Consider the following 23,242-nt stretch of genomic DNA (forward strand, 5'->3'; position numbering starts at 1 on the left):
CTAAATCAACCAATCAATCAATAGACAAAAAATTGATTGCTATTATACACTGGGAAAATGCAAACTTAATCTGCTTCCACCTAAAATAGGCCATTTTTTTCAGTGATGTATATAAACAGGCAAATCCTTGGTTAGAATATTACATTTTGCTTGTATCAAAATCTGACATTCGTAGAAACTTGATTATTGCACTGCGTACAGAGTCTGCATTATAGAACCATGAAATTATTTAGGCCGAAAAAGACCTTTATGATCATCAAGTCCAACTATTAACTCAGCACTTCCAAGTCCATCACTAGACCATGTCTTGAAGTGCCACATCTACACACCTTTTAAATATCTTCAGGGATGGTGACTCCACCATTTCCCTGGCCAGCCAGTTCTGATGTTTGACAACCCTTCTGGTGAAGAAATTTCTCCAAATATTCAATCTAAACCTCCTCTGGTGCAAGCTCGGGCTGTTTCCCTTTGTCCTATATAGGCAAACTTTTTTTTTTAAAGGCTACTAATAAAAAAGTTTAGTAAGTGAAACATTTTTTTATAAGACAAGCTGTGATTAGGACAACCACACTTCACTACTGTTAATAGCTGCCTGACAAAAGAACTGCTTTTTATTACACAAAGTTCCATACTGCTGACCAGTGCAGACTCCAACTGTAAACACTCAGTGCTGTGACAGTCACTTGTCATTCCCCTGGCCAGCACTCACTGTAGAACTTTCCCACTGTGCTATTTACCACCATTTAATCTTTTTTTACAGTACTACAGACTAATTGTTTTTCCCTTCTGTTTCTAAGGAGATTCTTAGCATTTCTCATGGATGACTGCTTCTTCATGTCAGCTTCTACTTGACACCTTCAGTGAAAACTGACATGCACAGTTAATACTCAGTCTCTCTTGCAGTAGTTTTCAAAAAGACATTGACATCAAGGAGATTCTACAGCTGGGTGCTAGCACAGTCATGTTTAAGCTAAACATTCTGTTTCATCCTGTGGGTTAACTGCAGTGATTTTTTTATATTAAGTTTAGCAAATGCTATGGATGTCTCCTCTGTCTTTGTGCATTCTCCTTCTGGAAGTTTCCAGTTGCCCAAGGAGACAAAACTACTCTCACCATGGTATACCACTGCCTGAGTTACATAGGCAATTAGTTGTGACTTCAGAATGCATCACTCAGTGACACAAGTGAATTTTCTCTTGCCAGCTATATTTTGCTAACTTTTTACCACATGCAGACAAATTCTTGCTGCCTTCTCAGCCCAGACTATGCCTTTATTTACTTAGTTCAGTATCTTCTGTTACTGACTTCACTTTCACTCCTTCACCTTCATTCTCTCATTCAAGAACCTTTTTCTCTCAGTTTGGATTCAAAAGTGTTTTGGAAATACTTCACATGGAGGCCTCCATTTCTGTTCTAAAGACCTTGAGATCAAAAATATCAATTACAGGAAGAAGCAGCACAGATACAGAGTGTACAGAATTCAATTTGAAAGCTTCAGCCTAAGACTTCCTGTCCCAGACTCACCTGCGAACAGGCTGTGCAAGTTTGCTGCGAGGCACTGGGATGCCCCCCATGGAAGGGGCACTGGGTCTGGGCAAACCACTCCTCATCCCTGCTGGTCTGGTAAGAGTAGTACTGTTAATACTGCTGGCAGGGCTCGGCAAGCCTGAGCTCTGGGCTGCAAGAGGCCCTGGTGAAGAACTACTGTGCGTCAGCTGTGCGGCTTCTGGAGAGGCAACTGAGCTGGGTCCATGGTTACTGAACGCTTTCACTGGTTGTCGGAGAGCTAAGGGAGATGGTGCCGCAGGGGAGCGGAATTTACTCGAAGAAGGTACTGGAAAATACAGAAATTAGTTTCAGTTTATGTTACAGTGCATACTGTAATGAAAAACTGGAAATTACTTTATGTGATTATACAAACAATATGAAATGTATCATGGAATACAGCCAATAAAGCAGCAATGAGAAACAGGAATTCAGATGTCCTCTTTGTCATGTGTTTTTGAAATCATAACTCTAATGCCTTTTGCTTGCTACAAATATTTATCTGGATTTGTGAGTAATCCTAATAAGGCTATAACTGTTGTATAAGTCAAGTCAAAAGAAACAGAAAAGAAGGTATTTGTTAAGAAAAAATGTAACTGCTTCAGAAACATGTGAACTTAATTCCCATCCATGAATGAACATGTTGAAGAATACAATATTCTGGTGTGACACAGTCTTTAAATAAATTTGAAGTGTAAGTTAGCCTTCAATGAGGAAATTTTGAGTGCAGAGCATCTTGATGTTTCTTTGATGTTGTTCTTTTTAACCACCAAAGTAGAATTCATCTAAAGATATGGTCACATCCCACATTTTCTGGCAGATGGGAAAAACAAAAAAAGATAGGGTCAGCTGTCCTGGTTTCAGCTGGGATAGAGTTAATTGTCTTCCTAGTAACTGCTAAATGCTGTAGTTTGGATTAAGGATGACATTAGCCACCCCCCAATGCCAAAGAGGTTAAGGTGCTGCTATGAAACTTAAACCAGAGAACTCCAACAATTTATAGCCTTCCTCTTCTTACAAACATTACCTAAATTATCAGTATAAATAATACCTGTTTATAACTAATACTTGTTTTCTAATATTTTGTACCTGAGTTAGTATGCAAGGTCTTGTTATCAAGTCCTTTCTGGGATAGATAATAATAAGGCAGAATATTCAGCAGTCCTTTGATAATGCCACACCTTAAGCATAATTCTTCACAAGTATGAGCTGTATTTTCAAATTACACATAATTTATCACTGAACAGAATACTTAAATGAACCCATAATCTTAGTGATGGAATGAAATTTCACCAGTTTTTTAAACTGACTAGGGTGGGTCAGTAAGACTCAACACAGGACAATCATATCAATCACATAATGAAAACATGTTTACATTTAGTAAATTTGCATGAACTATTCCTTCCTCTACTAAATAAACAATTTATACTGAGACCAAATAAATAAACCTTTTATACTGAGACCAAAGTTGCATCATTTTTGACAGATGTTGTATCTAAAGAGGCTGGTCCTTAACACAGCTTTCATTAACCTTTTCAAGGTAGAACCACTAAGAACATGAGGCGTGAGAAAGGAGAAGAGTAATGACAGGAATGTAGCATCCAAAATGGGGTACAGAGGAACTGGTAGTTTTGAGATTGTATTTTGAAGCCGTTTCTTATAGGGGATGTCTAGGAAGATCAATATGTACCTCATTACAGATGTGAATTGGATTTGTTTCCTTTCTGGATTACCCAAGGGGCCTTTCCCCTGACAGCAATATCAAACACAGCATGAAGCTGCTCATGGGAAAAGCTGACAAGAAAAGGTGACAGAGGTCAAAAACACATGACAGTTGCTAAGTGGCAGGGAGAATAAGTAAAAAACCTTAAAATAAAAGCTGGTGTCAAGCCAGAGTATGGAGTAAGGAAAGCATTAACAACAGAATGACTGGACAAGAAGAGCATCAAAGTGCCCCTAGGACTACGACAGATTACATATTACAAGTTTTAAAATATGACCTTGCCTGTAACATTGGTGCAATCAAATCTGCAGAATTTCCAAGTGACTCTACAGTGTAAATATAGGGAGCTTTTATCACTGAACTTCTCATTACAATGCTTGGAACACAAACACAGCACCAAGTTAGCAGCTACCAACAGAGCAATGCCAGCGTATAAAAACTGGATACAGCTTTGAGCCTCTGACAGGCACAACGTGGAAAAGGTTTTTAGGTACAGAACATAAGCAACAAAAAGTTGCAACTGAAGAAAGCTTGTCACATTCCCAGCAGAAGTAAGGATCCAGGAAATCAGTCTTCTCCATTCTCTTTAACATTCTGCTGACCGTATTTTACCATGCTGCAAACTTGAACTGTCAATTCATAAAACATTTCCTGTCAGCACAGCATTGTGGACATTGCTGAGAGCTATATTCATTCTTGTACAAAAAGGAATGAATTGTCTTTCAGAGCAGTCCACATGATGGAGTCTGGCAAACTGCCTAATAATGCTGTTCTACAGATAAAGAATTTGGTCTCAGAGCAGTTTTGATATTCACTGTAGTCAGTTTGGCCTGTTTGTAAGACAGGATCACAAAGAGTGAGGTATGGCCTCACAGACTATTTCATCATTGGGTACCTATGTACAGTATTGAGCTAATCCATGTTAACAAAAACATGTAAACATGTAAGGGTAGCGCTTAATAACTTTAAGCAACTCAATCTCCTTAGAAAGTAAACTAGAAACAACTACAACTAAAACATCGGGCAACCAAAAAAAAAAAAAAAAAAAACCAAAAAAACAAAACCAAAAAAGGCATGGTGCAGTCATGACATTCAGATGTCCTACCCTCTCTGGATTCTGTCCTGGATTGTGGGCAGGGAGCACGAGATCTCCATGTGGCAAAGTAGGATGCTGTGAAGCTGCAAACTTATTTGGCTTGCACTCCAAGGCCAGCTGCTGCACACCAACTTGAAAACAGATTAAATTCTAATGCAGTTGTTAAATCACAAGCATCATGATGAGATGAATCAGACCAACATGAAAGAACAGATGAGGTAAAACTATAGGAATCAATAAACTGATCAGTCATCTCAGTATAGGAAAGATGTGGACCTGTTGGAACAGGTACAGAGGATGGATGAGCACCTCTCCTGTGAAGAAGGGTTGAGAGAGGTGGGGGCCTTCAGCCTGGAGAAGAGAAGGTGCTGGGGAGGCCTTACCACAAAGTGGTGGAAAAAAAAAAGCCATCACGTGTAAAAGGTGTCAAGCTATGCAATGAACAGTATTTTAAGAAAGTAAAATCAATTGTTGCTCAGCTGTTCATTCTTCTGAAAGAAAAGTTTTGTTTCATTACTGCTAAATACTTCTATACTTGTGAGGATCTCAGATGAGATGAAAGAAAATCAACACATCAAGGACCATAAAATAGCAAATAATTGAAAAAGACAAAGCAAATAACTGAAAGGGTCCTCATTCGCAGGAAGGAATGACAGTAGCCATAAACTGGAATATATAATTGGCAGTGCAATGTGCTCTGTTCCTCATTCTCTAAGGTTTAATAAATTTTTACAAGTAATATAAACTCAAAGAAAAGCTGATTTTCTGTACATTCCTACAGGTCCTACAGACTAGGCTGTTGACCTAGTAAGTGTTCCAGACATCCAGAGGAAGGCATGGTCAACTGGAAAGAAAGCAAAGAAAGCTCCGCAGAGGAATAGCAATGGTGGTCTTATACCAAAGCAGAACATTGTGAGAACTTTACAGTCTGGTATGAAGTATGAAAACTGTTAAGAAACTTCCTCTGAAGACATATGAATCTGTTTCACAGTCATCATACTTCACTAAAACTTTCTGCATGGCATGAAGATGACTCTGAGAAGCTGGCACTGTTAAAACCCCAAGAGAAACATGTACATTCTGTCAGCCACCCTCATGGTCTGCACAAATGACTCTTACAATGCTTAAAGGATTCTAGCATCTGTAAGCTTATGAATTAGTCTCAAGTGAAATATGATCCTTAAAATGAGATCTTCTCAATTGTAATAGACAACAGACCAACTATGCTTAAAACCAAAATCATTGTTTACCATAACTGTGAAACTGAGGCAGTGTCACATACAAGGCTGCCAAAGCTGATTAAAAATCAGCTAAAACTTGTCTAATTGGATTAGAGACTCAATATTTCATTTTCTTTTCAAAAAAAAGCCAAGTTCAGCCATTAGCAAACTGGAATATTATATAAATGAGCCTCTAATTCCTTGAGTAAAAAAAAAAAATCTTAATTAATCTATGCTGGGATTAACCTTCTTGTTTTGTAAGGAAAAGAGAAAGCACAAGCACATGCAAAATAAATTTATAGTCTATGCTCATCTTTACAAATTTGTTAGTTTTTGTTTCCAGCACAAAGGATTGTATCAATACTTTTACAACTTTTGTTTTGAAAATGGTATTTTGCAATTCAAAAAATCCCTATGCAAAAATAGCCCTAATGTATTTAGGAGTCTACTTTTCTAATCCAGATTTCCTGAGTAATGTTAGAAAATCACCATTTCTTGGATTTTTATCTCAAAATTACATCTCCAATATAACAGAGTTTATTTTGAACCAAAAAGTTAACTTTCATACAGCAGGGACCACTTGATTAATCTCTACAGTAATTGCAAGAGCAAGTTTATTAACCTAAAATGTGAGATTTAATGCAGGTGAACCATTATCTGAGATTTGCTGGAGCTTGATAAGAGGTTGTAAGTTAATTACCTCCTTTTGTAGATGGAGTTTGAAGAAACTGTTTGGTTTTGAAGGCAGCACGAGGCAAATTTTTCTGCCTTTGCAGAGCTGTTGAAAGACAAGAAGTGTTATATTTGTCTAAGAAGATAAGAAAACTAAATTTACCAGGAATTTCAGAATTGCATCCACTGGTGAAGCGTCAAGGAACAGTGTGAGTAAAACACTCAAAAAGCTGTTATGACTCTGGAAGTGATTGAGTTTTGTGAATGGTGCTTGCTCTTAATGGCAGAGTTACAGAGGAGTGTGTCAGAAATTTTGCAGTGCAAAATGCGCAGATTTGATAAGAGTAAAGCTTCTTGCAGGGCAAAAAGCCCAGAAATGCAAAAAAAAAATTAAAACACCAAAGGGAGAATAAGCCACCTAGCGAACATGCTATAGCAATATGAGAGCAAGATTAGAGACAAAGATCAAAATTAAAGTGTCATACTTGACCTAGCAAAGACTAAATATTTAATTTTAAAAGTGTTTTCAAAAAATATTCTAACACTACGCAAAAGCATAAATCTTTGTCTAATATGATCATCATATAAACAAATTATATTTTTCAGTTACAGAGGCTTAAGCCTTTTTGAGAGATGTCTTTTTTTTTTCCCTATTCAAGGGGGTATGCAAGAGGACTCAAGCTTAAAATGAAGACTTAACACTAAGATTTATCATCTGCCAGCATGTCCACAGCATGATGGAAATTGATTTTTATTGCTTCTTTGCTCCCTTGTCCTGCCTTTTGTCTAGTAACATTCAAGGGCTGGTACTGCCTTGAAATGATCTCACTACCTACCAATTACCAAGAGAGAAGCCAATGTTCCAAGAGCTGCAGAATCTTGGCATGGAGAGAATTACTTATTGCCAGAAGGAATGCATTGACTCAGCCTATTTTCACCGTAGCATACTTAAAGGGGGAAGGAGGAAAGTAGTCAATGAAATAAAGCTTTGACTACACAGAAACTTTGTACAATGATAATGTATGAATAAACATCTCTGCTTACCTCAGTGTATGAAGTTTTATACCAGCATAAAACTAATTGCACTAGGAAGGCTTATTTCCATAGTGAGAAGGAAGAAAGATGGGGGAACAGCTGTGCATAAAGATCCTGACCCTGAGTAAGGAAGCTCAATAATCCCATCACCAATTAGTGAATATCACTATAAAGAAGGTAGGGGAGGAACAATTAGAATTCTACTACTGTTGGTTAATCCTTTTGTTTGATAGCATATAATGATTGCTATCACCTTTCCTATCCTTCAGTCAGTGCAAAATACACATTATTTTATAAACTATAAAAAATTCATCATGTGTTTTAATGTCACGCTGAAATTATGACTAGGCGGTCTATTCAGTTTAGTTGTAATAACTAAGTAAAACTGTCATGTTCAACAAACAGCAAAAAGGAATTAAAGTGCTAATAAACACAATAAAATGCTGCCTGTGCCTACTGATAATAAAAACCTTATTCATTTTACCAGCTAGAATCTAATGCAAAATAGCATATGGCAAATACATAATTATGTAATTCTTACTCAACTGGCACATGGTCTTCTTAGAAACTTTTTTTAAAGTGTACATATGAACAGTCAATTAAGCACAATAAGATCTTTAAATATGAGCACAATTCCTAGAATTTTACTGAGGCAGACCACTGGCCAGACTGCTTCAGTCCTCAAGTATTCCACTTCATTATTTTTTACTGAATCAGTGGTTTTGGTATACTACACAAAATGAAAAACAGCTTCTTCCTTCTTATTTTGAATTTGTTTTGTCCTAATTCATTCAGATTTTAATATGCTACTGCACATGGCTCTTTCTTCCCCCATCATTATTCACACTTCTTGCAAGTCAGAGATGTGGGATGATATGGAAAGGATTTTAAATATGCATATATCAAATTCTTTCCTTCTCAATGAAGACTCCAGGAAAACAGACACTCAATAGCAAAACATTTCTGTACACTGAACCACTGCAAAGAGCTTAGGCAGTACAATTTGAGCAATGCTGAGCAAACATGCAGTTTGAGATAAGCGCCCAGTGCATGTTTATCCACACTACTTGCTGCTCTTGAAGTGCTCTGTGTGGTGTGACGTTACCTGTCACAACTGCTGCGTGCTGAATACATGTAGTTATATTTACTTCTGATCAACTGAACTGGAGTACTTGGTTTCTTCAAAACTTACTCTTCCTCCTTTTACTCTGAACATGCCAAGTAGTTGGCATGCAGACTTGTCACTTCATTGATAGTTTGAACAATCTACAGCTCTTCAAGAAAGTTTTGTATTTAGCTCTGCTTAAAAAGCATCCATGTGCTCATAGTGCTATTAAGTACAAGAGCATCACACACAATCCAAAAGCAGGGAGCTCCAACATGGAAGCCACCCTACAACTTCTACAGCTGTGTACAATCTATGTGGTGTAGGACCCAAATACAGAGATTTCCCATCATTAACACTTAAGATAATACCTATTCCTTGGGGAACACCATATTACCATATCTTCCAGTGTTTTAAAGTGAAATATTTACTAGCTTTCATATTAAAAAAGTAGTTTCTGCAGAATGGCGTGGAGAATCAGATGTACATGAAGATTCTAATTGCTACAACTGCCATTTAATAAACCAGTCTCTATTAAAAAATAATTTGCATTGTCCACCACATTGCAGCTAGAAGTTAAAATGCCAATGTTTTCATGTTTTACAGCTGTACCTCTAAACACATCATACGTGTCTTCCTTTTCTTCTCTAAGCGAGCATTTAAAATTTGGCTATAAAACTGTAAGAGGAATTGTCTTTTCAGAAACTTACTGGATTCCTAGCTCATTTTTGAATGCCAGCAACCATAGCAAGTTTGGTATTGCAGCCACAGCAAATGTGCAAGTAAATTATGAACCGCAAATCTTTGACAAGGAGCAAAGTAGTGACCTCGGGTGGCAAGCAGCATCCTTGCAAAGGTAAGCTCATGCAAAACTAGCAGGTGTATGAGGAAGCTTCAAATCCCAAGACCCAGAATCATTGCCAAGGGAAAACAAAAATTTGCTGCAATTTAAAAGTGCTTTGTGCAAAGTGACAAAATATGAAACCAATAAAACAAAAAGTATACAATAAAAAGGACACAATTCTGGAAATTTTTATACAATGTACAATTTTGCAGAAATTTTTTAATCCAGACTAAGCAAAGATACTTACTCATTGACTTCACACACAAACCGTTTTACGATTGTCAATAGCAAGACTCTGACAAACATCTGTAAGAGCAGGGAAACTGTAAAAGCTAGAAATCTGGGCTTTATTTATGATACTTAACTTACATTTAAATGTAAGTTGGTCTAGAGTGGTTCACATTTGGGGAAATAGTCTATGAAAGAAAAGCAAATTTACCTAGTAATTCTTAATGCATCCACAAATTGAGAAAAAGAAATATAAACACAATCACATCACTTTGGCTCCTGCAATGACGTAGTTGACTGAATATTGAATACTGAGACTTCTGTTGTCTGATCTTTCCAGAAAGTTTAACCATGTATTTTTAATTCTGGAAACAGCCTTCTAGCTAACTAATCTGCTCTCTGTGCTCTTCCCTTCCCAGCTCACTCAATTCTAATGCACCAAATAAAATCTGTAGAGACTTTTACTAAAAATACTTTTTCCTTCATTTTCTTTAAGGTCAATTTGATAATTCTTCCTGTCACTGAAATAGCACAGCGACAGACCTGCTGTCCAACTGCTCTGTCTGCTTTATACTTTGATAAGCCTGCCTAACAGGTAACAGTTGTGCATTTGAACCACACAAATGTCCTTTCAGCTGGAAATGCCACCTTCTGAGTGTTTGCAAAAGGTGGAAGAAGAGGCCCAAGGTGAAAGGATGCTGAAGTAACTTATATGAACAATGGTAAGGTCACACTAACTTCTCTGACTACAGTATCACATGCTGCACACAACCCTTACATCTGCTCTGAGTCAGTACAAAGATAGAAATCTTGTAGTCTTTGGCACATTCTGTATTCCTTATTCTGTATTTAACTGTATGTGGTAGCTTTAACACACTGTTTTGAAAGTTTTAAGAAAACCAACTAGGTATGCCACTATGCCTTCATTGATCTAATGGTAAAAACCCCCTAGTTAAATTCACAAACATTATTTTACATTTCCTGTCAAATATTTAGATTACTGATGAACTTTTATCATAGAACTTTTATAGTTCAAAGCTCTACACATAATAATACTCATAATATGTTCTTCCCTTGAAAATGTCACGCAAGGTTATTAAATTCAGAAACCTGTTTAAAAAATGATCAGGAAACATTTGAACAATAGGAACTGGCAATATTGACATATAAAGAAACACTGAATATTTAATTTTCATTTGCTTTGGCTTCCTTAAGGTCACCATTTTCAAAAGATTTGTGAGAATAACAGCATTCTCAGCAGTTAACTTCTGGACAAACTAGCAAGCAGTAGTCCAGCAATGGGCTAGTATGTTTTATGAGACACAAGTTCATTCAAACCTTTTTTAGGAAGGAACTGACACTTTCAGTAAATACAACTGGCAATTGAATATATAACTTCCATGTGCAAAAAAAAAAAAAAAACCAAAAAGAAGGAAACGGCAAACAAGGGTTAACTTAAAGAATGAACACTGTCAGATCAGGTTTTACTAGTTTAAAAAAAGCAATGAGCATTATCTAGATGTTTTTTCAGAGCTTAGAAAGAAATCAGTTTCTGACATGCCCAAATACTTTATTTATATTCCTCATATTACTTCTACATATACTTTTAGGAAGCTATGAATGACACGTTAATAAGAAACTGGACCTTTTTTGAGTATTTTGTGTATCATAAAAACAGATTCACAAAGGTCTGATTAAAAATCAAGATTAGCATCTCCAGTATGGCATGCAATGTTTTGCTTTGCCATGAGACTGGAAGACAGAGTACAATCACTTAATTCTGAAATTTATACCAAAACAGCACTAAAGGTACTTACTGGCTGAGGCCTGAGGTTGAATGCGAGGTATTCCTCCATTTGGCACTTGGAAGTTTGAGTCACTTCTGCTGTTTTTCACAGACTCAGCTTGGATGTTAGAAGTCCTGGACAAGTTTGGAAGACTACGCCTTAGTTTCTCTGTATGAAATAATCCAAAGATACCACAACGTGTTGGATAAAGGCCAGGTTGCAAAACCCTAATTGTTTTGTTACTCGTAGTAACAAAATGTTAGCCATATAAAACTACAGTGCAATTTGAAAGTGTATTTTGTTACATTAAATCTTCTCAAATCTATCACAAAATATTTATGCATCTAAAAAAGCAAGAATGTACATTTTTCACCTATGGTGAAAAAAGTCAAGCATATTGTGTTTTGAAATTGAAACATACCTGGATTATGGTTCTCTGGGTTTTGTTGTACTATTATGAAAACTGAGCAGACTAACCTAATGTACAGTTTGGCACAGTTTTCAAATTATTTACCTCAGAAGTTATTTTTATAGCTAAATGCTTGCCTGAAGAGTAAAAACACATAGATGTTTGAGTAAATTTTGAGGACTGCCTTGTCCCATATCAGTCCATTATTACAACAAATAATAGCCACCCACTTGGAAAGAACCTCTTCATACACAGCATTCAAAATTATTAAGTATCCAGTTATGCTTCATCTTTCACATATGACTTGACTTATCTACTCAGCTAGTACTGATTCCTCAGGGGCCTTCTAACATTTGTACCACTGTTCACAGAATACAGAAAGATGCCATTAAGTATTTCTCAAGTCTAATGACATTCTGTGTTATCTCCAACCCATGCAGAGCTGGGTTTATGACATACTTTGGACAGAAGACTGCAGATGCCTTGAAAGGATGAGTGGCCAACCTGATTCTGCAGAGGGATGCAGGGAAGAAGTATGTTAACCATGCACAAACACTAAAGGTGAAAACAGAACTAAGTCTTCATTGGCAAAATCCTACAAGAGTACTTTCTACACTCAGCAGTTTGCATTGCTTTGCCCTGCAGGTGTACAGTGTTGAACCCTGTCAACCAAATTTCCCTCCAACCATTCTAGACAAATAAAATAAACAAACAAACCCCCAAAAACAACAACAAAAACAAAACCAAAGGAGAAAACCTGAACAACTTTTTCTGGCTATTGCTGTATCAACTGTGAATACCCAAGCAACACTCAACCGCACAAAAACCACCGCACGATAATTCCTTGGAAGTGTTTCAGAAACACATTATTGCACACTCTATTTTGATCCTTCTGGTATGTAGCATACTTAGCTTTTGGTACCTTTCCTGGGATATTTTGATTGCAGCTCATCTAGCATGCAATCAGACTTTCATTTAACCCCAGAAATGAATGGGAAAGGAATTGTCAATTGTCATAATATAATTGATTAGCTTCTGTGTTGCACATTTTCCTGGACACCTAAAATTTCCCCAACCACTATTACTAGTAAGGGCAATCCTTAATATCTAAATGTATATTCTTTCTAAATTTAAGATCTTACTTGCCAGATAAAAAATATGTTTGTTGAAATGGGAATATGCTTGCAAAATTTCATCCCAGTAAAAGGAGCTTCTGCCAGATTGCTACCAGGAAAAAGTACATTCAAGAAGGAAAATCGTGTTAGGATTATATTGTTTTGTTCCATGCCAATATAGTATAATTGCATTGAATTTACTGCAAGCTCTTTTTACACAGCAGTTTTCACAGCTTTGAGATATCTAAAATATCCAACAAATGTATGAGTTAAGCACTAATGTTTTTAAGACTATGTTAATGATCAAAACGTTCTAGAGTCCTGTGCAACCAGAAGAAAGCATTCAGCTGCTTCACAGGCTGCAGACATGCATAAATCACCACGTTACTCTTATCTGACCACTATTACTTTCCTCTGCATTTTATTCTGTCATCTGCAAGGCTTAACTCTACTAGTAAATTATAGTTTCCCTGCTTTACTTTAGTGCATTTGCCTGCCAAATATAGACTTTGGTCACTATGAAACTCAATTATACTCATTAACTGGATAACATCTGAAATAAATGTAAGCCTATCAAATCATCTGAATGTAAGGGTGCCACAGCAGAACTGAAGTTTTGCTTGCTCTGCATTTTCTTCAGCAATTCAGAGATTTAACCATGTTGTTACACAGGCACGTAGTTTTAGGACTGCACACTGATGAAACTCCTTTACAGAAACTACACAACTATTTGCGTAATGAATTTCAGACAGTTTTTTACCTTCACTTTTGACATTACTAGTTTGCAAGTCTGTAGGATGGCCTTGGAGCGAAAGACGAGGTTGCTGTAAACGGCTGATCATAGGCTGTGGTGACACTCTGCTGTACTCTATGCTTCGAGCAGGCGATCGGGAGCGAGGTGAGTTTCTGGGAGATTGTTTTGGTGAAGGCCAGGGAGAACTGCGAGGTGATGGTGAGAACCTGCTAACAGCAGGGTGCACTGTGTGATGTGTGCCATCTTCCTCATCTTCTAAGCTCTGAGCATCAAGCTCCTGGTCGCTGAAGGTGCCTCGCCGGGTAGAATTGCAAGAGGAGCCAGAACTCCGCCGAGAAGCTGTGGCAGCATACTCTTGCCGGAGGCCTGGCAACAAGAAGAACGTTGTTTACTTGCTTCCAGCCCACAAATGGTTCAAACCAGAGATGTGCACACAACAGCTGCACAGTTCTGAAACTCAGATCTGGCTCACCTTAACTCCTGTTATTTAAGGCATTAAGTGAATTCAGATTAATACCAAAAAGTTATCTACCAGCTAATAATGACTTGAAATAAGTAGGTGAGCTCATTCCTTTTCCTAGTACAGCAATCATCAGTATAGGTGTGTTGTGTACTTGTTCATCTCCTTTCCCAGGCTGGATACTAGCAATACAGGCTACACCCTAATTTTGGTATCATGTAACATCCTATAACAGTTAGAGCAGCCACAATAAAATGTCTCTTGAGATGTATTAGTAAATCTAACCAAAAAAGCAACATGATAAGCTATTCCAAGAGTTTTTAGATTTTTAGATCAGTGGTTTCTGAAGTGTGGCGCCCACACCCCTGGAGACACACAAACCAATTCATTGGCATACAGGAAGAAAATTCTGAACAACTAATATTTTTAAAACAGCATTAATCTCATCTTTATCGCATACTTTCTAAAATTATAATTTTGTATATACTTGTGTATTTTTGTGTATATAATATATATATAGTGTATTTTTGTGAATATAATATATTAGAGTAATACATGTATATAATTTATTTAAAGGTACATTTATTGGACATTTGGTTTTGGGTTTTTTTCACTGATAAGGATGAACAATAAAATAGTGTGGAGGCCACCTAGTCAGACAGCTCAAATTATTATCACTGTCTGCAAATTCAGAGGGACAAAAAGACAGTCCTAACTAAAGCTATAATGAAAGAGAAACATATATACATGTGGTTCTCTTGACTATTCTTTGCCATACTGATTTACATTTTGGACATTTAAATTATATTAAGTGTATTTAAAGTAAAGTGGTTTAAGCACTGATGTCAACAACACTGGGTTGTATCAGGAAGGCACCTATCTCCTGAGAAGAATGGTGGTAGGCAGTAGTCCATTCTAATGACCATCCTTTTAGCAAATACTCTCTTATAAATTCATACTCTACAGCATTTTTTGGTCAATTGTTCCTGAAGTTGCACAGCAACTTCCCTTCCTTAACCTGGAGGCTGAAGTCCTTAACCAGCTTTCTTGGATGAACTACATTTGTACATCCATAGTAGAATCTACACCCTTTTTCCATTCCTGCTAAGCAAGTGTTACTGCAGTTATTAAAAAAAAAAAACCCAACCAACATCTCCAACAGCTCCACTTTGATTTCAGGAAAAAAAACCACTTACTTTCTTCCTGCATTCGTGCTAAAATTTGCACATCTGTAACATCATTTAGCTTGTAATTAGACCCAATAGAGTCTTCATCCATCTCTGATGCACTTAATTCACTGTCCAGCGAGGACTGTGGACTTAGAGGAGGATTTCTATCTCCTGAAATTTTAAGATGACCTATGGAAAGAAAATAAAGTAACAGGAATTGTTATTAAAAAAAAAAGCAGTAAGAGGCAAGCTGCATTTTGTTTCCTAGTGAAAGACACACCAATCTGAAGAGACTGCTACTGAGACATTGATCTGACAGACCATTTGAAACATTTGATTAGAAACCTAGGCTGAAAATGTAACTTACAAAAGCAGAGCTTAGCCATTACCTTCTAAAAATGGACAACTTTATAAAATCATTGCAATAGTGTCCTAACAGATTAGTGGCATATAATTTGGTCTATCATACCATGTTTCAACTGCTACAAAGTTTACAGAGCTCTACAAAAAAAAGCAACTGCATATCTGGTTCCATTTGTGCTTTCATTCTCATCTCTTTATACTACCTTGTAAAACATAAGTTTGATTATATCTTTCTTAATTGTAAGGACTTGCTGATCTAGTGAATATTGATTCCCTTTGGAATGGTTAAAATACACTATATCTGAAAATACTACCTGTTCCACATACACACCTTTGCTAAACTGTAACATGGAAACTCTAACAAGGAAAGCTCTTCCTGTTTGCTGCCTTCTGGCTGACACCCCATTGCCTGTTACATCTCTGTCCCCCAGGCAGATATGCCATAGTGGCACACAATGCAGAGCAGAGCTACAGAGATTAATACAAAAACTGGGTAATGGTTCTGGTGCAGTGAAAGACTTCTATAAAAGTCCACAGTGAACTAGTGACAGCTGGGTTGTCAATGCAATGTTTCTTCACCTTCCCTGCAAGCTAACTTTAAGTACATACAATAAGCCAACAGTCTGACTTCTGTGTAGAGATATGTTCCAGGCATCAGTTTTTCTCATGTGAAAGAAGTGCCTACAGTGCAGAATAAAAGTAGAAAACATCACCAGAAGTTAATGTTTACACTGATGGCAGCAAACTCACATGGAATGCTCAATTAATATGCATGCTGTCTCCTTACATTATATTGTTCATATCTCAGAGGTATTGATGGATACATTGCATACCAAATGTTTCATTTAGTAAACAGGATAATTGCAAAGACTTCACAACTACCAGCCCCTCACCTCTGAACACGAACGATGGAAGTTACACCCCTGTCAATTACAACACCAATTCTAGAAGCCACTTACATACCTTGGAACTCCCCAGAACAAGCTCTATGTGCTTTGGTTTAGCTGCTAATATATATCAGTGATTTCTGAGACATGGACACCCAAAGAAAACATTTTACATGTATCTCATGTCAGTAAGTACGTAAAAAAGCCTTTCCTAGAAAGCTTAAATACTGCATGATGCACACATCCTACAAAGGACTGAAAAGTTCTGGAGTCTTTCTCACTCTAGCTCGATGCAAATGGTGTCTATCTGAGCACGTTTGTGAAAGGGAGGAAGAAAGGGAAAGACCAAACACAGACTGACTTACCTGAGGTACCAGGAGGTATGAGCTGTTTCACTAAAGCAGATTTCACTGGTGTTGAGGAGGGAGAGTTGAAACCACTGCTGTAGGGGCTACCAGTATTTGGACTATAGGAGCTTGCGTAACTGACCGCACTGTAAGGGCTGCTGTACAAACTCTGTCTCTTGAGAGCTGTAGGAAAGAGGGGAAAAGTGATTAATTATACTGAATGAATTGATAAAAAACAAATACAATACTATAGCATGTCTTCGGTGTGATTTAATTACTATGCAGTTAAAGTAGAAAACTTCAGTCACCAGAAGTTTTTCAACTGCTTTCTTCACCCCTAGATATAACCATAATGTGAAGAGTGGGAGAAGACAAGATAGTGCCAAGTATTTTCCTTGTATTAGTCACATCTAAGATCACTACAACCAATGTCTTCGAGATGTCCAGTGTAGGTGCTGGGAAGCAGGAGGACAGTAGCAGCTCAGTTACACTAACATACATCCTATGCACAATTGCATATAAACCAGAGCACACTACAAAGTCACTTTCTCCAGAACTCTCAGACCTGTCTAGATCAGTTATTGTGTCCCAAGACTGGCACCACACAACTAAGCAAGACCACCTACGAAATTTCCCTAAGCATATCCTAAAATGAAAAACCATTAAGTAAGGCAAATACTTCTGTTTGTATTTCTGGGTAACAATGAACATACTAGATTAATGCAAATTGACTGTAAAGATTACTTCCTCCTGTTAACCTTCTGTTCTAAAGACTGGTGATTTTTTTGTCCATAGGCTTCAACCTCACATGCAATGTAAGATCTAAACTGGGTACTTTCCTCTGCCATTTACTGTAAATGTTTCAAGGCTGAAGTATTTTCAGATGGATTTTAAACACTGGTGAATATTAACAGCGGTGAACAGTATGATACTGCAATTCCACTGTTTGTCAGGTGCTTTGTTTAGTTACTTGACTCTTGTGCTCAAAACCTGGTATTTTTAATATAACAGAAAACGGAATTTCAACAGGGGTAATGGGATCCAAAGGAAATTTACACACTTTTGCTGAAAATCAGTTCCTTCACTGCTGAAAGTATATTTTACAGAAGTGTATAAAAGAACAAATTAAACTGCAAAATGTTAAGCTGAAAAAGCTAGAAATCCCAACTTGATGGTATGTAAATCTAGATTAGATTTAGCTGCAGCTCACCCAGCTGCAGAAAGTAAGCTCCTCGAAAATATTGTGGGACATTTCTCTTAGTGAAAAAGGGCTTCAGTGAGTGCACTAAGAATTAAGCTACTGATAGTAGTGGACAGGGGAAAAAAAAGGAATTGAACCCAAATTTCTTTACTAAAAATCACTGTTGCTTTGACATTAGAAGCCAAGACACTACAGTTGCCTAAAATGCTGTTTTCAGAAGCAAAGCCCAGCAAAGCTTCAGCTTCTCCTCCCACCCCCTCTTGGTCACTACATCCTCAGTTGTCCAGCACAAACAATGGTGGGGCTGCACTCTTATCTGGCCTACTAAAACAGATTCAAATTTTAAAAAAAGAGCATTTTGACTGATTGCATCACTTAATCAGTTTTCAGGAATGCCCTCCAAAAAAACGTATCATCCAATCTAGCCAATGGCAGAATGTAGCACAGAGGCAAAAGCAGCAGACATTAAAGCTGACTTTGCAGCAAATTCCTAATTGCATCTTGTGTAAAGATCCTTTCAAAACCAGTTAATATTACCAGTGTTTTAGCTGAAGTGAAAAGACTGTTATGGATGAAGGATGGAAGGTTTATATTTCAGCTTTCACTGCAAGTCTTAAACAATACATGTTAATTTCAGAAATTAGTGAATTCACTAAATTCTAGCAAGTATTCATGAGGTATCTTCAGTTGATTTTGAGTGTCAAAAGGGAAATCTGCATTTTATTACAAGTAAACAAATCCAGCAATTACAAGTCACTCTGTTCTGGGTGATTATGATGAGGCCTTTGATATCAATTTCTTCTGGCATTCACAAAGAAACCCCAAAGCATCTATTCCAATTGAACCTTTGTTCTCACACCAGAAAAAATTTACTTTTCATCTCTTGCCGAAAATGTCATTAAAATCCCTAAAATGTAAGTCTACACAACCATTCTTTCTTTGGTATTTATTACACAGAGAAGTATTTTAAAATACAAACCACAAATCAGAAAACAATTGTACTACTGTATAGCCTTCAAAACAGGCTCTTTGTACACATAATGATACAAAGTATTTGATCATACATAAATTTTTTTTAGATGAAACTAAGTATGCTTTTGCTACATATAAAAAGTTTGCTCTGGTACTTGGTGAGACTTGATATGTAGTCTTCATCCCAGCTAATGTGAACCTTCTTCAGCACTGTACACTTTCCCAGAGAAAAAAAAGCTGGATTCAAACCATTTTTCTGAACCAGAATTCCTAAAGGTTTTTCAACAGGGACTTCTGTAACTCAGGAAGACGTTATTTTTACAAAAAGATATATGGTCTTTATAAGAATTGTCGGACAAATCAGCAAAACAGATAACTCATTTTAACATTAAAATGATTCTAATATTAGATGAAACACTAGCTTACAAAAGATTACACATTAGCTTTCAAAACAACAGAGGGGTGGGTCGATGAACGCCAATTTTATTTTAATGTAAATTTTCTTTAATAACATTCAGAAACAGTGTGCAGCATCTAATTCCTTTTAGTTATCATTTTGTTGAAATGGTCATGAATCTCTTTTGCTGTAGAAAATAGGAAAATTTCAGTGCAGATTATACCTAAGGTTCCCTCTAGTCTGAACACACTTCCAACACTCAGCAGGACTTGCTCTGCAATTGTAAATCTGAACTAGCTACTGACAGGGCACTACGCATCAGTAACTGTTCACAGTAGCATGGAGCTGAGAGCTGCTCTTCAGCTCTTTATTATCTTGCAATAGAAAATATGATGGAAGAAGAAAATGTGAAATACAAGAGTGCATTTGAGACTGAAGAAGAGGAAAAAGGTATTTGATTAGAAACACGTAACAACAAGAACTAACAACATGAAAAGAATCCACACAGAAGAAGCATCAGCAAGGACTGAGGAAAGAAAGTTACGGAAGTGTGAAAAGCCCCATTCATGGAGACTGGAACGGGAATCAATGAACTGAACCAGTGGCTACTAACAGGTTAAGTGACGAGTCCATGAGGTACAAATGCAAGTCACAAGATACTCCTGAAGTTGTGGAGTAGGAAACACATTACAAGAAACACCACTTGTCTTCTTCAGCGGAGCTCCCTGCCACCCTGTGTTTGTAAGGGAGGCTGGTTGCTCTAAAGGACAATTTTCTATTTTGTTAAAAATTTGTTTTTACATGCAATCTGCTCCAAGCATGTGCCCATCTTTTCTACCATTAGTATTTCCGTCTATTAGTACTATAGATGAGTTGAGGTATTGCAAGTATAACTGCCAGAAGCAGGTTCTCAGGTCTAAGGGAAAAAAAAAAAGGTAAAGTTACCTAAACACATTGTTTGAATGATAAAACTTTCAAATGTGTCCATTTCATAAGGAAGTTTCCTGCTATTCTGCTTCAGCTATGAATTTTTAAAGATACCCTTAAGGTAACAGAATTTGTGGTACTTCTGGAAGACTTCTACTCAGTTCTGAAAGAATCTAAACCACAAACAGAATTAGTGCAATTAACTTCTATTCAGTCTTAAATAGTAGTATTCAGATTCCCAAGCCTGTATCATCATTCATAATAAACCCCTTTGATCTTAGTGCTTGTTGTTGTTTAGAATCTCAGTCTTTCCCTGTACCAAGCCATATATGATGATAACTGTTCAAGAAAATTTTTAATAGACATTTGTCCAGGCAGCATAGAAAGGCACAAGAAATAGGGAAAGATCAAAGGTAGCTCATACTGAAGGCACTTTCACCACTACACCCACAATTTTTGTAAGAAAAAAAATGGATTCAAATTTTATTGACAACAATTTCAGTACAAACCAAAATAAAGACTGAAGTGCTCCACAAAACAGTACAAGGACAGGGAAAAGTTACAATCAAATAAACTCAGCACAAAGTTTACGTATAACCATGGAAAGGAGGTGGCTGTTGGAAACACTCCTGGAACTGGGTGTTCATACATTCTTAGCTCAAATCCAACCATTCTGCTAATTGCTGAAGATAATAGTTAAACATGTAGCAGTAGCAAACTACAAAGAGATGAAACAAGAACAGAATCGCTATTAATAGCAAGAAAATAAGTTGTTTCAGCATAATTTACAAAAAAATAGGCTCCAACAAAGAAATTAAAATAAAGCAAGAAAATAGATGAACAGAGAATTCTAATCAGACCTTCAGCGTTTTGCTGGTTTGTCATACAAAAGGCAGATAATAGAAGGATGGTGAACACAGACTTTCATTCTCACAGAGTCAAACATTCTCCAGTTCTGAATATAAGCAACCAATTCGTATTAAGGAAGAATTATGAACTCTGTGTTTTTTTAATCTGACTATAACTAGATCTTAAGTTACTAGGGATGGGAGGAAAAGAAATCAACATCATCTCCCCAAAGTATTCAAAAACATAAGCCTCCATTTCCTTAGATGAAAAATATGGGTAATCCAGTAAAAAACCAAATTCCATGCCAACATATTGACAGGCACATATCAATTATGATAGCTGATTACAGGCTCCTATTTAAAAAAAAAGGTGAGAAGACCTTCAAGTTAAAAAGACAGGTTTTTTTTCGGAAAACATCTGACCAAACTATGCAGGTATTAAAAAACTCTGAAATCGTGACTCATGACCTAATGCCTTCTTTCATTTCATCCATCCAATCCAAAAAATGAGTAGAATTAATTACTGTTTGTAAACCATAATGAAAGCTTTAGACACAAGTAATTGAGAGATGTCTTATCTCACAACCATCAGCTAATTCTGATGCTGTTTCAGAAGAAAAAAATACAACCCAGTGGTTTTAGTGTGCAGGAACTCACCTGACATTGTTTGTTCCAGCCTGTGGATCAGTGACTTTTTAGCACATTCAACATCAGGACTTGGGTAATCCAATACCTGTCTGCACCAAACTAATGGACTGACATACTTTTGCATGGGATTCAGTTTCTTCTTTGGAGATGTATATAACCTGAAAAAGAGAAAAAAAATGTATGAGGACAGACAAAATGAGCATAAGATCAGGCATGCAACAAAATACCACAGAGTATGCTATTTCTATTTTTATACTCTATCTACACTGTAGATCAATCCCAAAAGATAAAGAAAGCACAGGTTTGACCCTAAAATTCACTATTTTGGATAGAGTGTAACAGTGATAACATATGGCTACCCAAGGACTTCAGACACATTAAGTATACAGACAATTTCACTATGTCACATAAATGTACAAATAAGGATTAATCTTTTCAGATTCACCTGAAAGACAGAAATTAAATACTATGCAATAGAGAACTCTTGCTTTCCTAAGCAAAGGATGCAATAAGCATCGTAGTAACCAAGGAGCAGTGCCGAAGTACACAAAACAAAACTACTGTTTCAGTAGCCTTGAACAACACTATTTATTTTTATTTATAATTTCTATCCCAGCACTTGATATTTTTGTTCTCTTTGAACACAGAACAAAGGGACTATCTCTGTCCTAAGGGGCTATATAGTCAAGCATTAGAAACAAGGAAAAAGAGATAATGCACATAGGAGAGTAGAGAGAAACGGTGAGATCATATTGTTCTGCCAGACATGCCGAAGCTTCGTCAGTATCTCCATTCATTTATTTTAATGGCAATATTCCATGACTGAAGAAAGTAGTAGTCCAGTTGAAAGACTCTAGAAATTAAGCTGGAAATGTCTCCTCCCTCAACGGACAGATTAAAGGAAAAGTCATTACCAATCACACACTCAAAACAGGGAACTATAAGCCTTACGTTGGACTAGAACCAAACTTGGAAATGTTGTTCAGCAAGACAACAGTCAATTGCAAGATGTACAACTCTAAACAGAGCTTATGCATGTGCAGAAACAGCTAAACGAGCGTTCTTTCGAGGAGTAATGACAGGCTTCATATTGCAAGTGAATATGATTGTATGCCACACAGTAACTTAGGAACATCTGACAGTCTAATCAGACATGCTTCTACACAAAACAGACAGCAAAAGTTGTTTCCTTTATGCCAATGACATTAGCAACACAGAAGTTATTTCCTGCAACTTTCATCTCTACAAGATTATCTCATCTCTCCTCTGTAATTCGGGAACTTTAACTCTCTTTGTGTTATAATAACTTTTAGAGATGTTTTTATAATTACTACCATTAAGTTCACTTCTTACAAAAGGTTCCCAAGAAACATGTTTATAGAACCACCACTCACCCAAAACACTGATCTTTGTTCAGAGCAAGCTGCAAAACACTCTTGCCTTTAACACCGAAATAGCAAACTATGCTTGCAAATCCAGGAGAAAAAATA

General features: G+C 36.9%; 1 protein-coding gene across 4 annotated transcripts in view; it reads right to left on the minus strand.

Moving 5' to 3' along the window:
* The window catches only part of SLAIN2 (SLAIN family member 2), a 34,706-nt gene that overhangs the window by 2,857 nt on the left and 8,607 nt on the right, over positions 1 to 23,242 (minus strand). Inside the window, exons 2-9 of one of the 4 annotated variants that reach the window (XM_085059015.1) lie at positions 21,762 to 21,910; positions 16,778 to 16,942; positions 15,190 to 15,351; positions 13,540 to 13,899; positions 11,286 to 11,423; positions 6,285 to 6,362; positions 4,374 to 4,495; positions 1,644 to 1,834 (exon numbers count right to left, since the gene is read on the minus strand). In XM_085059015.1, coding sequence (XP_084915141.1) covers positions 1,787 to 1,834; positions 4,374 to 4,495; positions 6,285 to 6,362; positions 11,286 to 11,423; positions 13,540 to 13,899; positions 15,190 to 15,351; positions 16,778 to 16,942; positions 21,762 to 21,910 — 1,222 coding nt within the window. In that variant the 3' untranslated portion in view covers positions 1,644 to 1,786. Of the gene's footprint in view, positions 1 to 1,524; positions 1,835 to 4,373; positions 4,496 to 6,284; positions 6,363 to 9,487; positions 9,547 to 11,285; positions 11,424 to 13,539; positions 13,900 to 15,189; positions 15,352 to 16,777; positions 16,943 to 21,761; positions 21,911 to 23,242 lie in introns of those variants that run through there. The other 3 variants (XM_085059013.1, XM_085059016.1, XM_085059014.1) reach the window with 3 other exon arrangements.

This window comes from Lichenostomus cassidix, chromosome 4, assembly GCF_008360975.1.
Source record: "Lichenostomus cassidix isolate B80296 chromosome 4, HeHo_3.0, whole genome shotgun sequence".
Lineage (NCBI taxonomy): Eukaryota > Metazoa > Chordata > Aves > Passeriformes > Meliphagidae > Lichenostomus > Lichenostomus cassidix.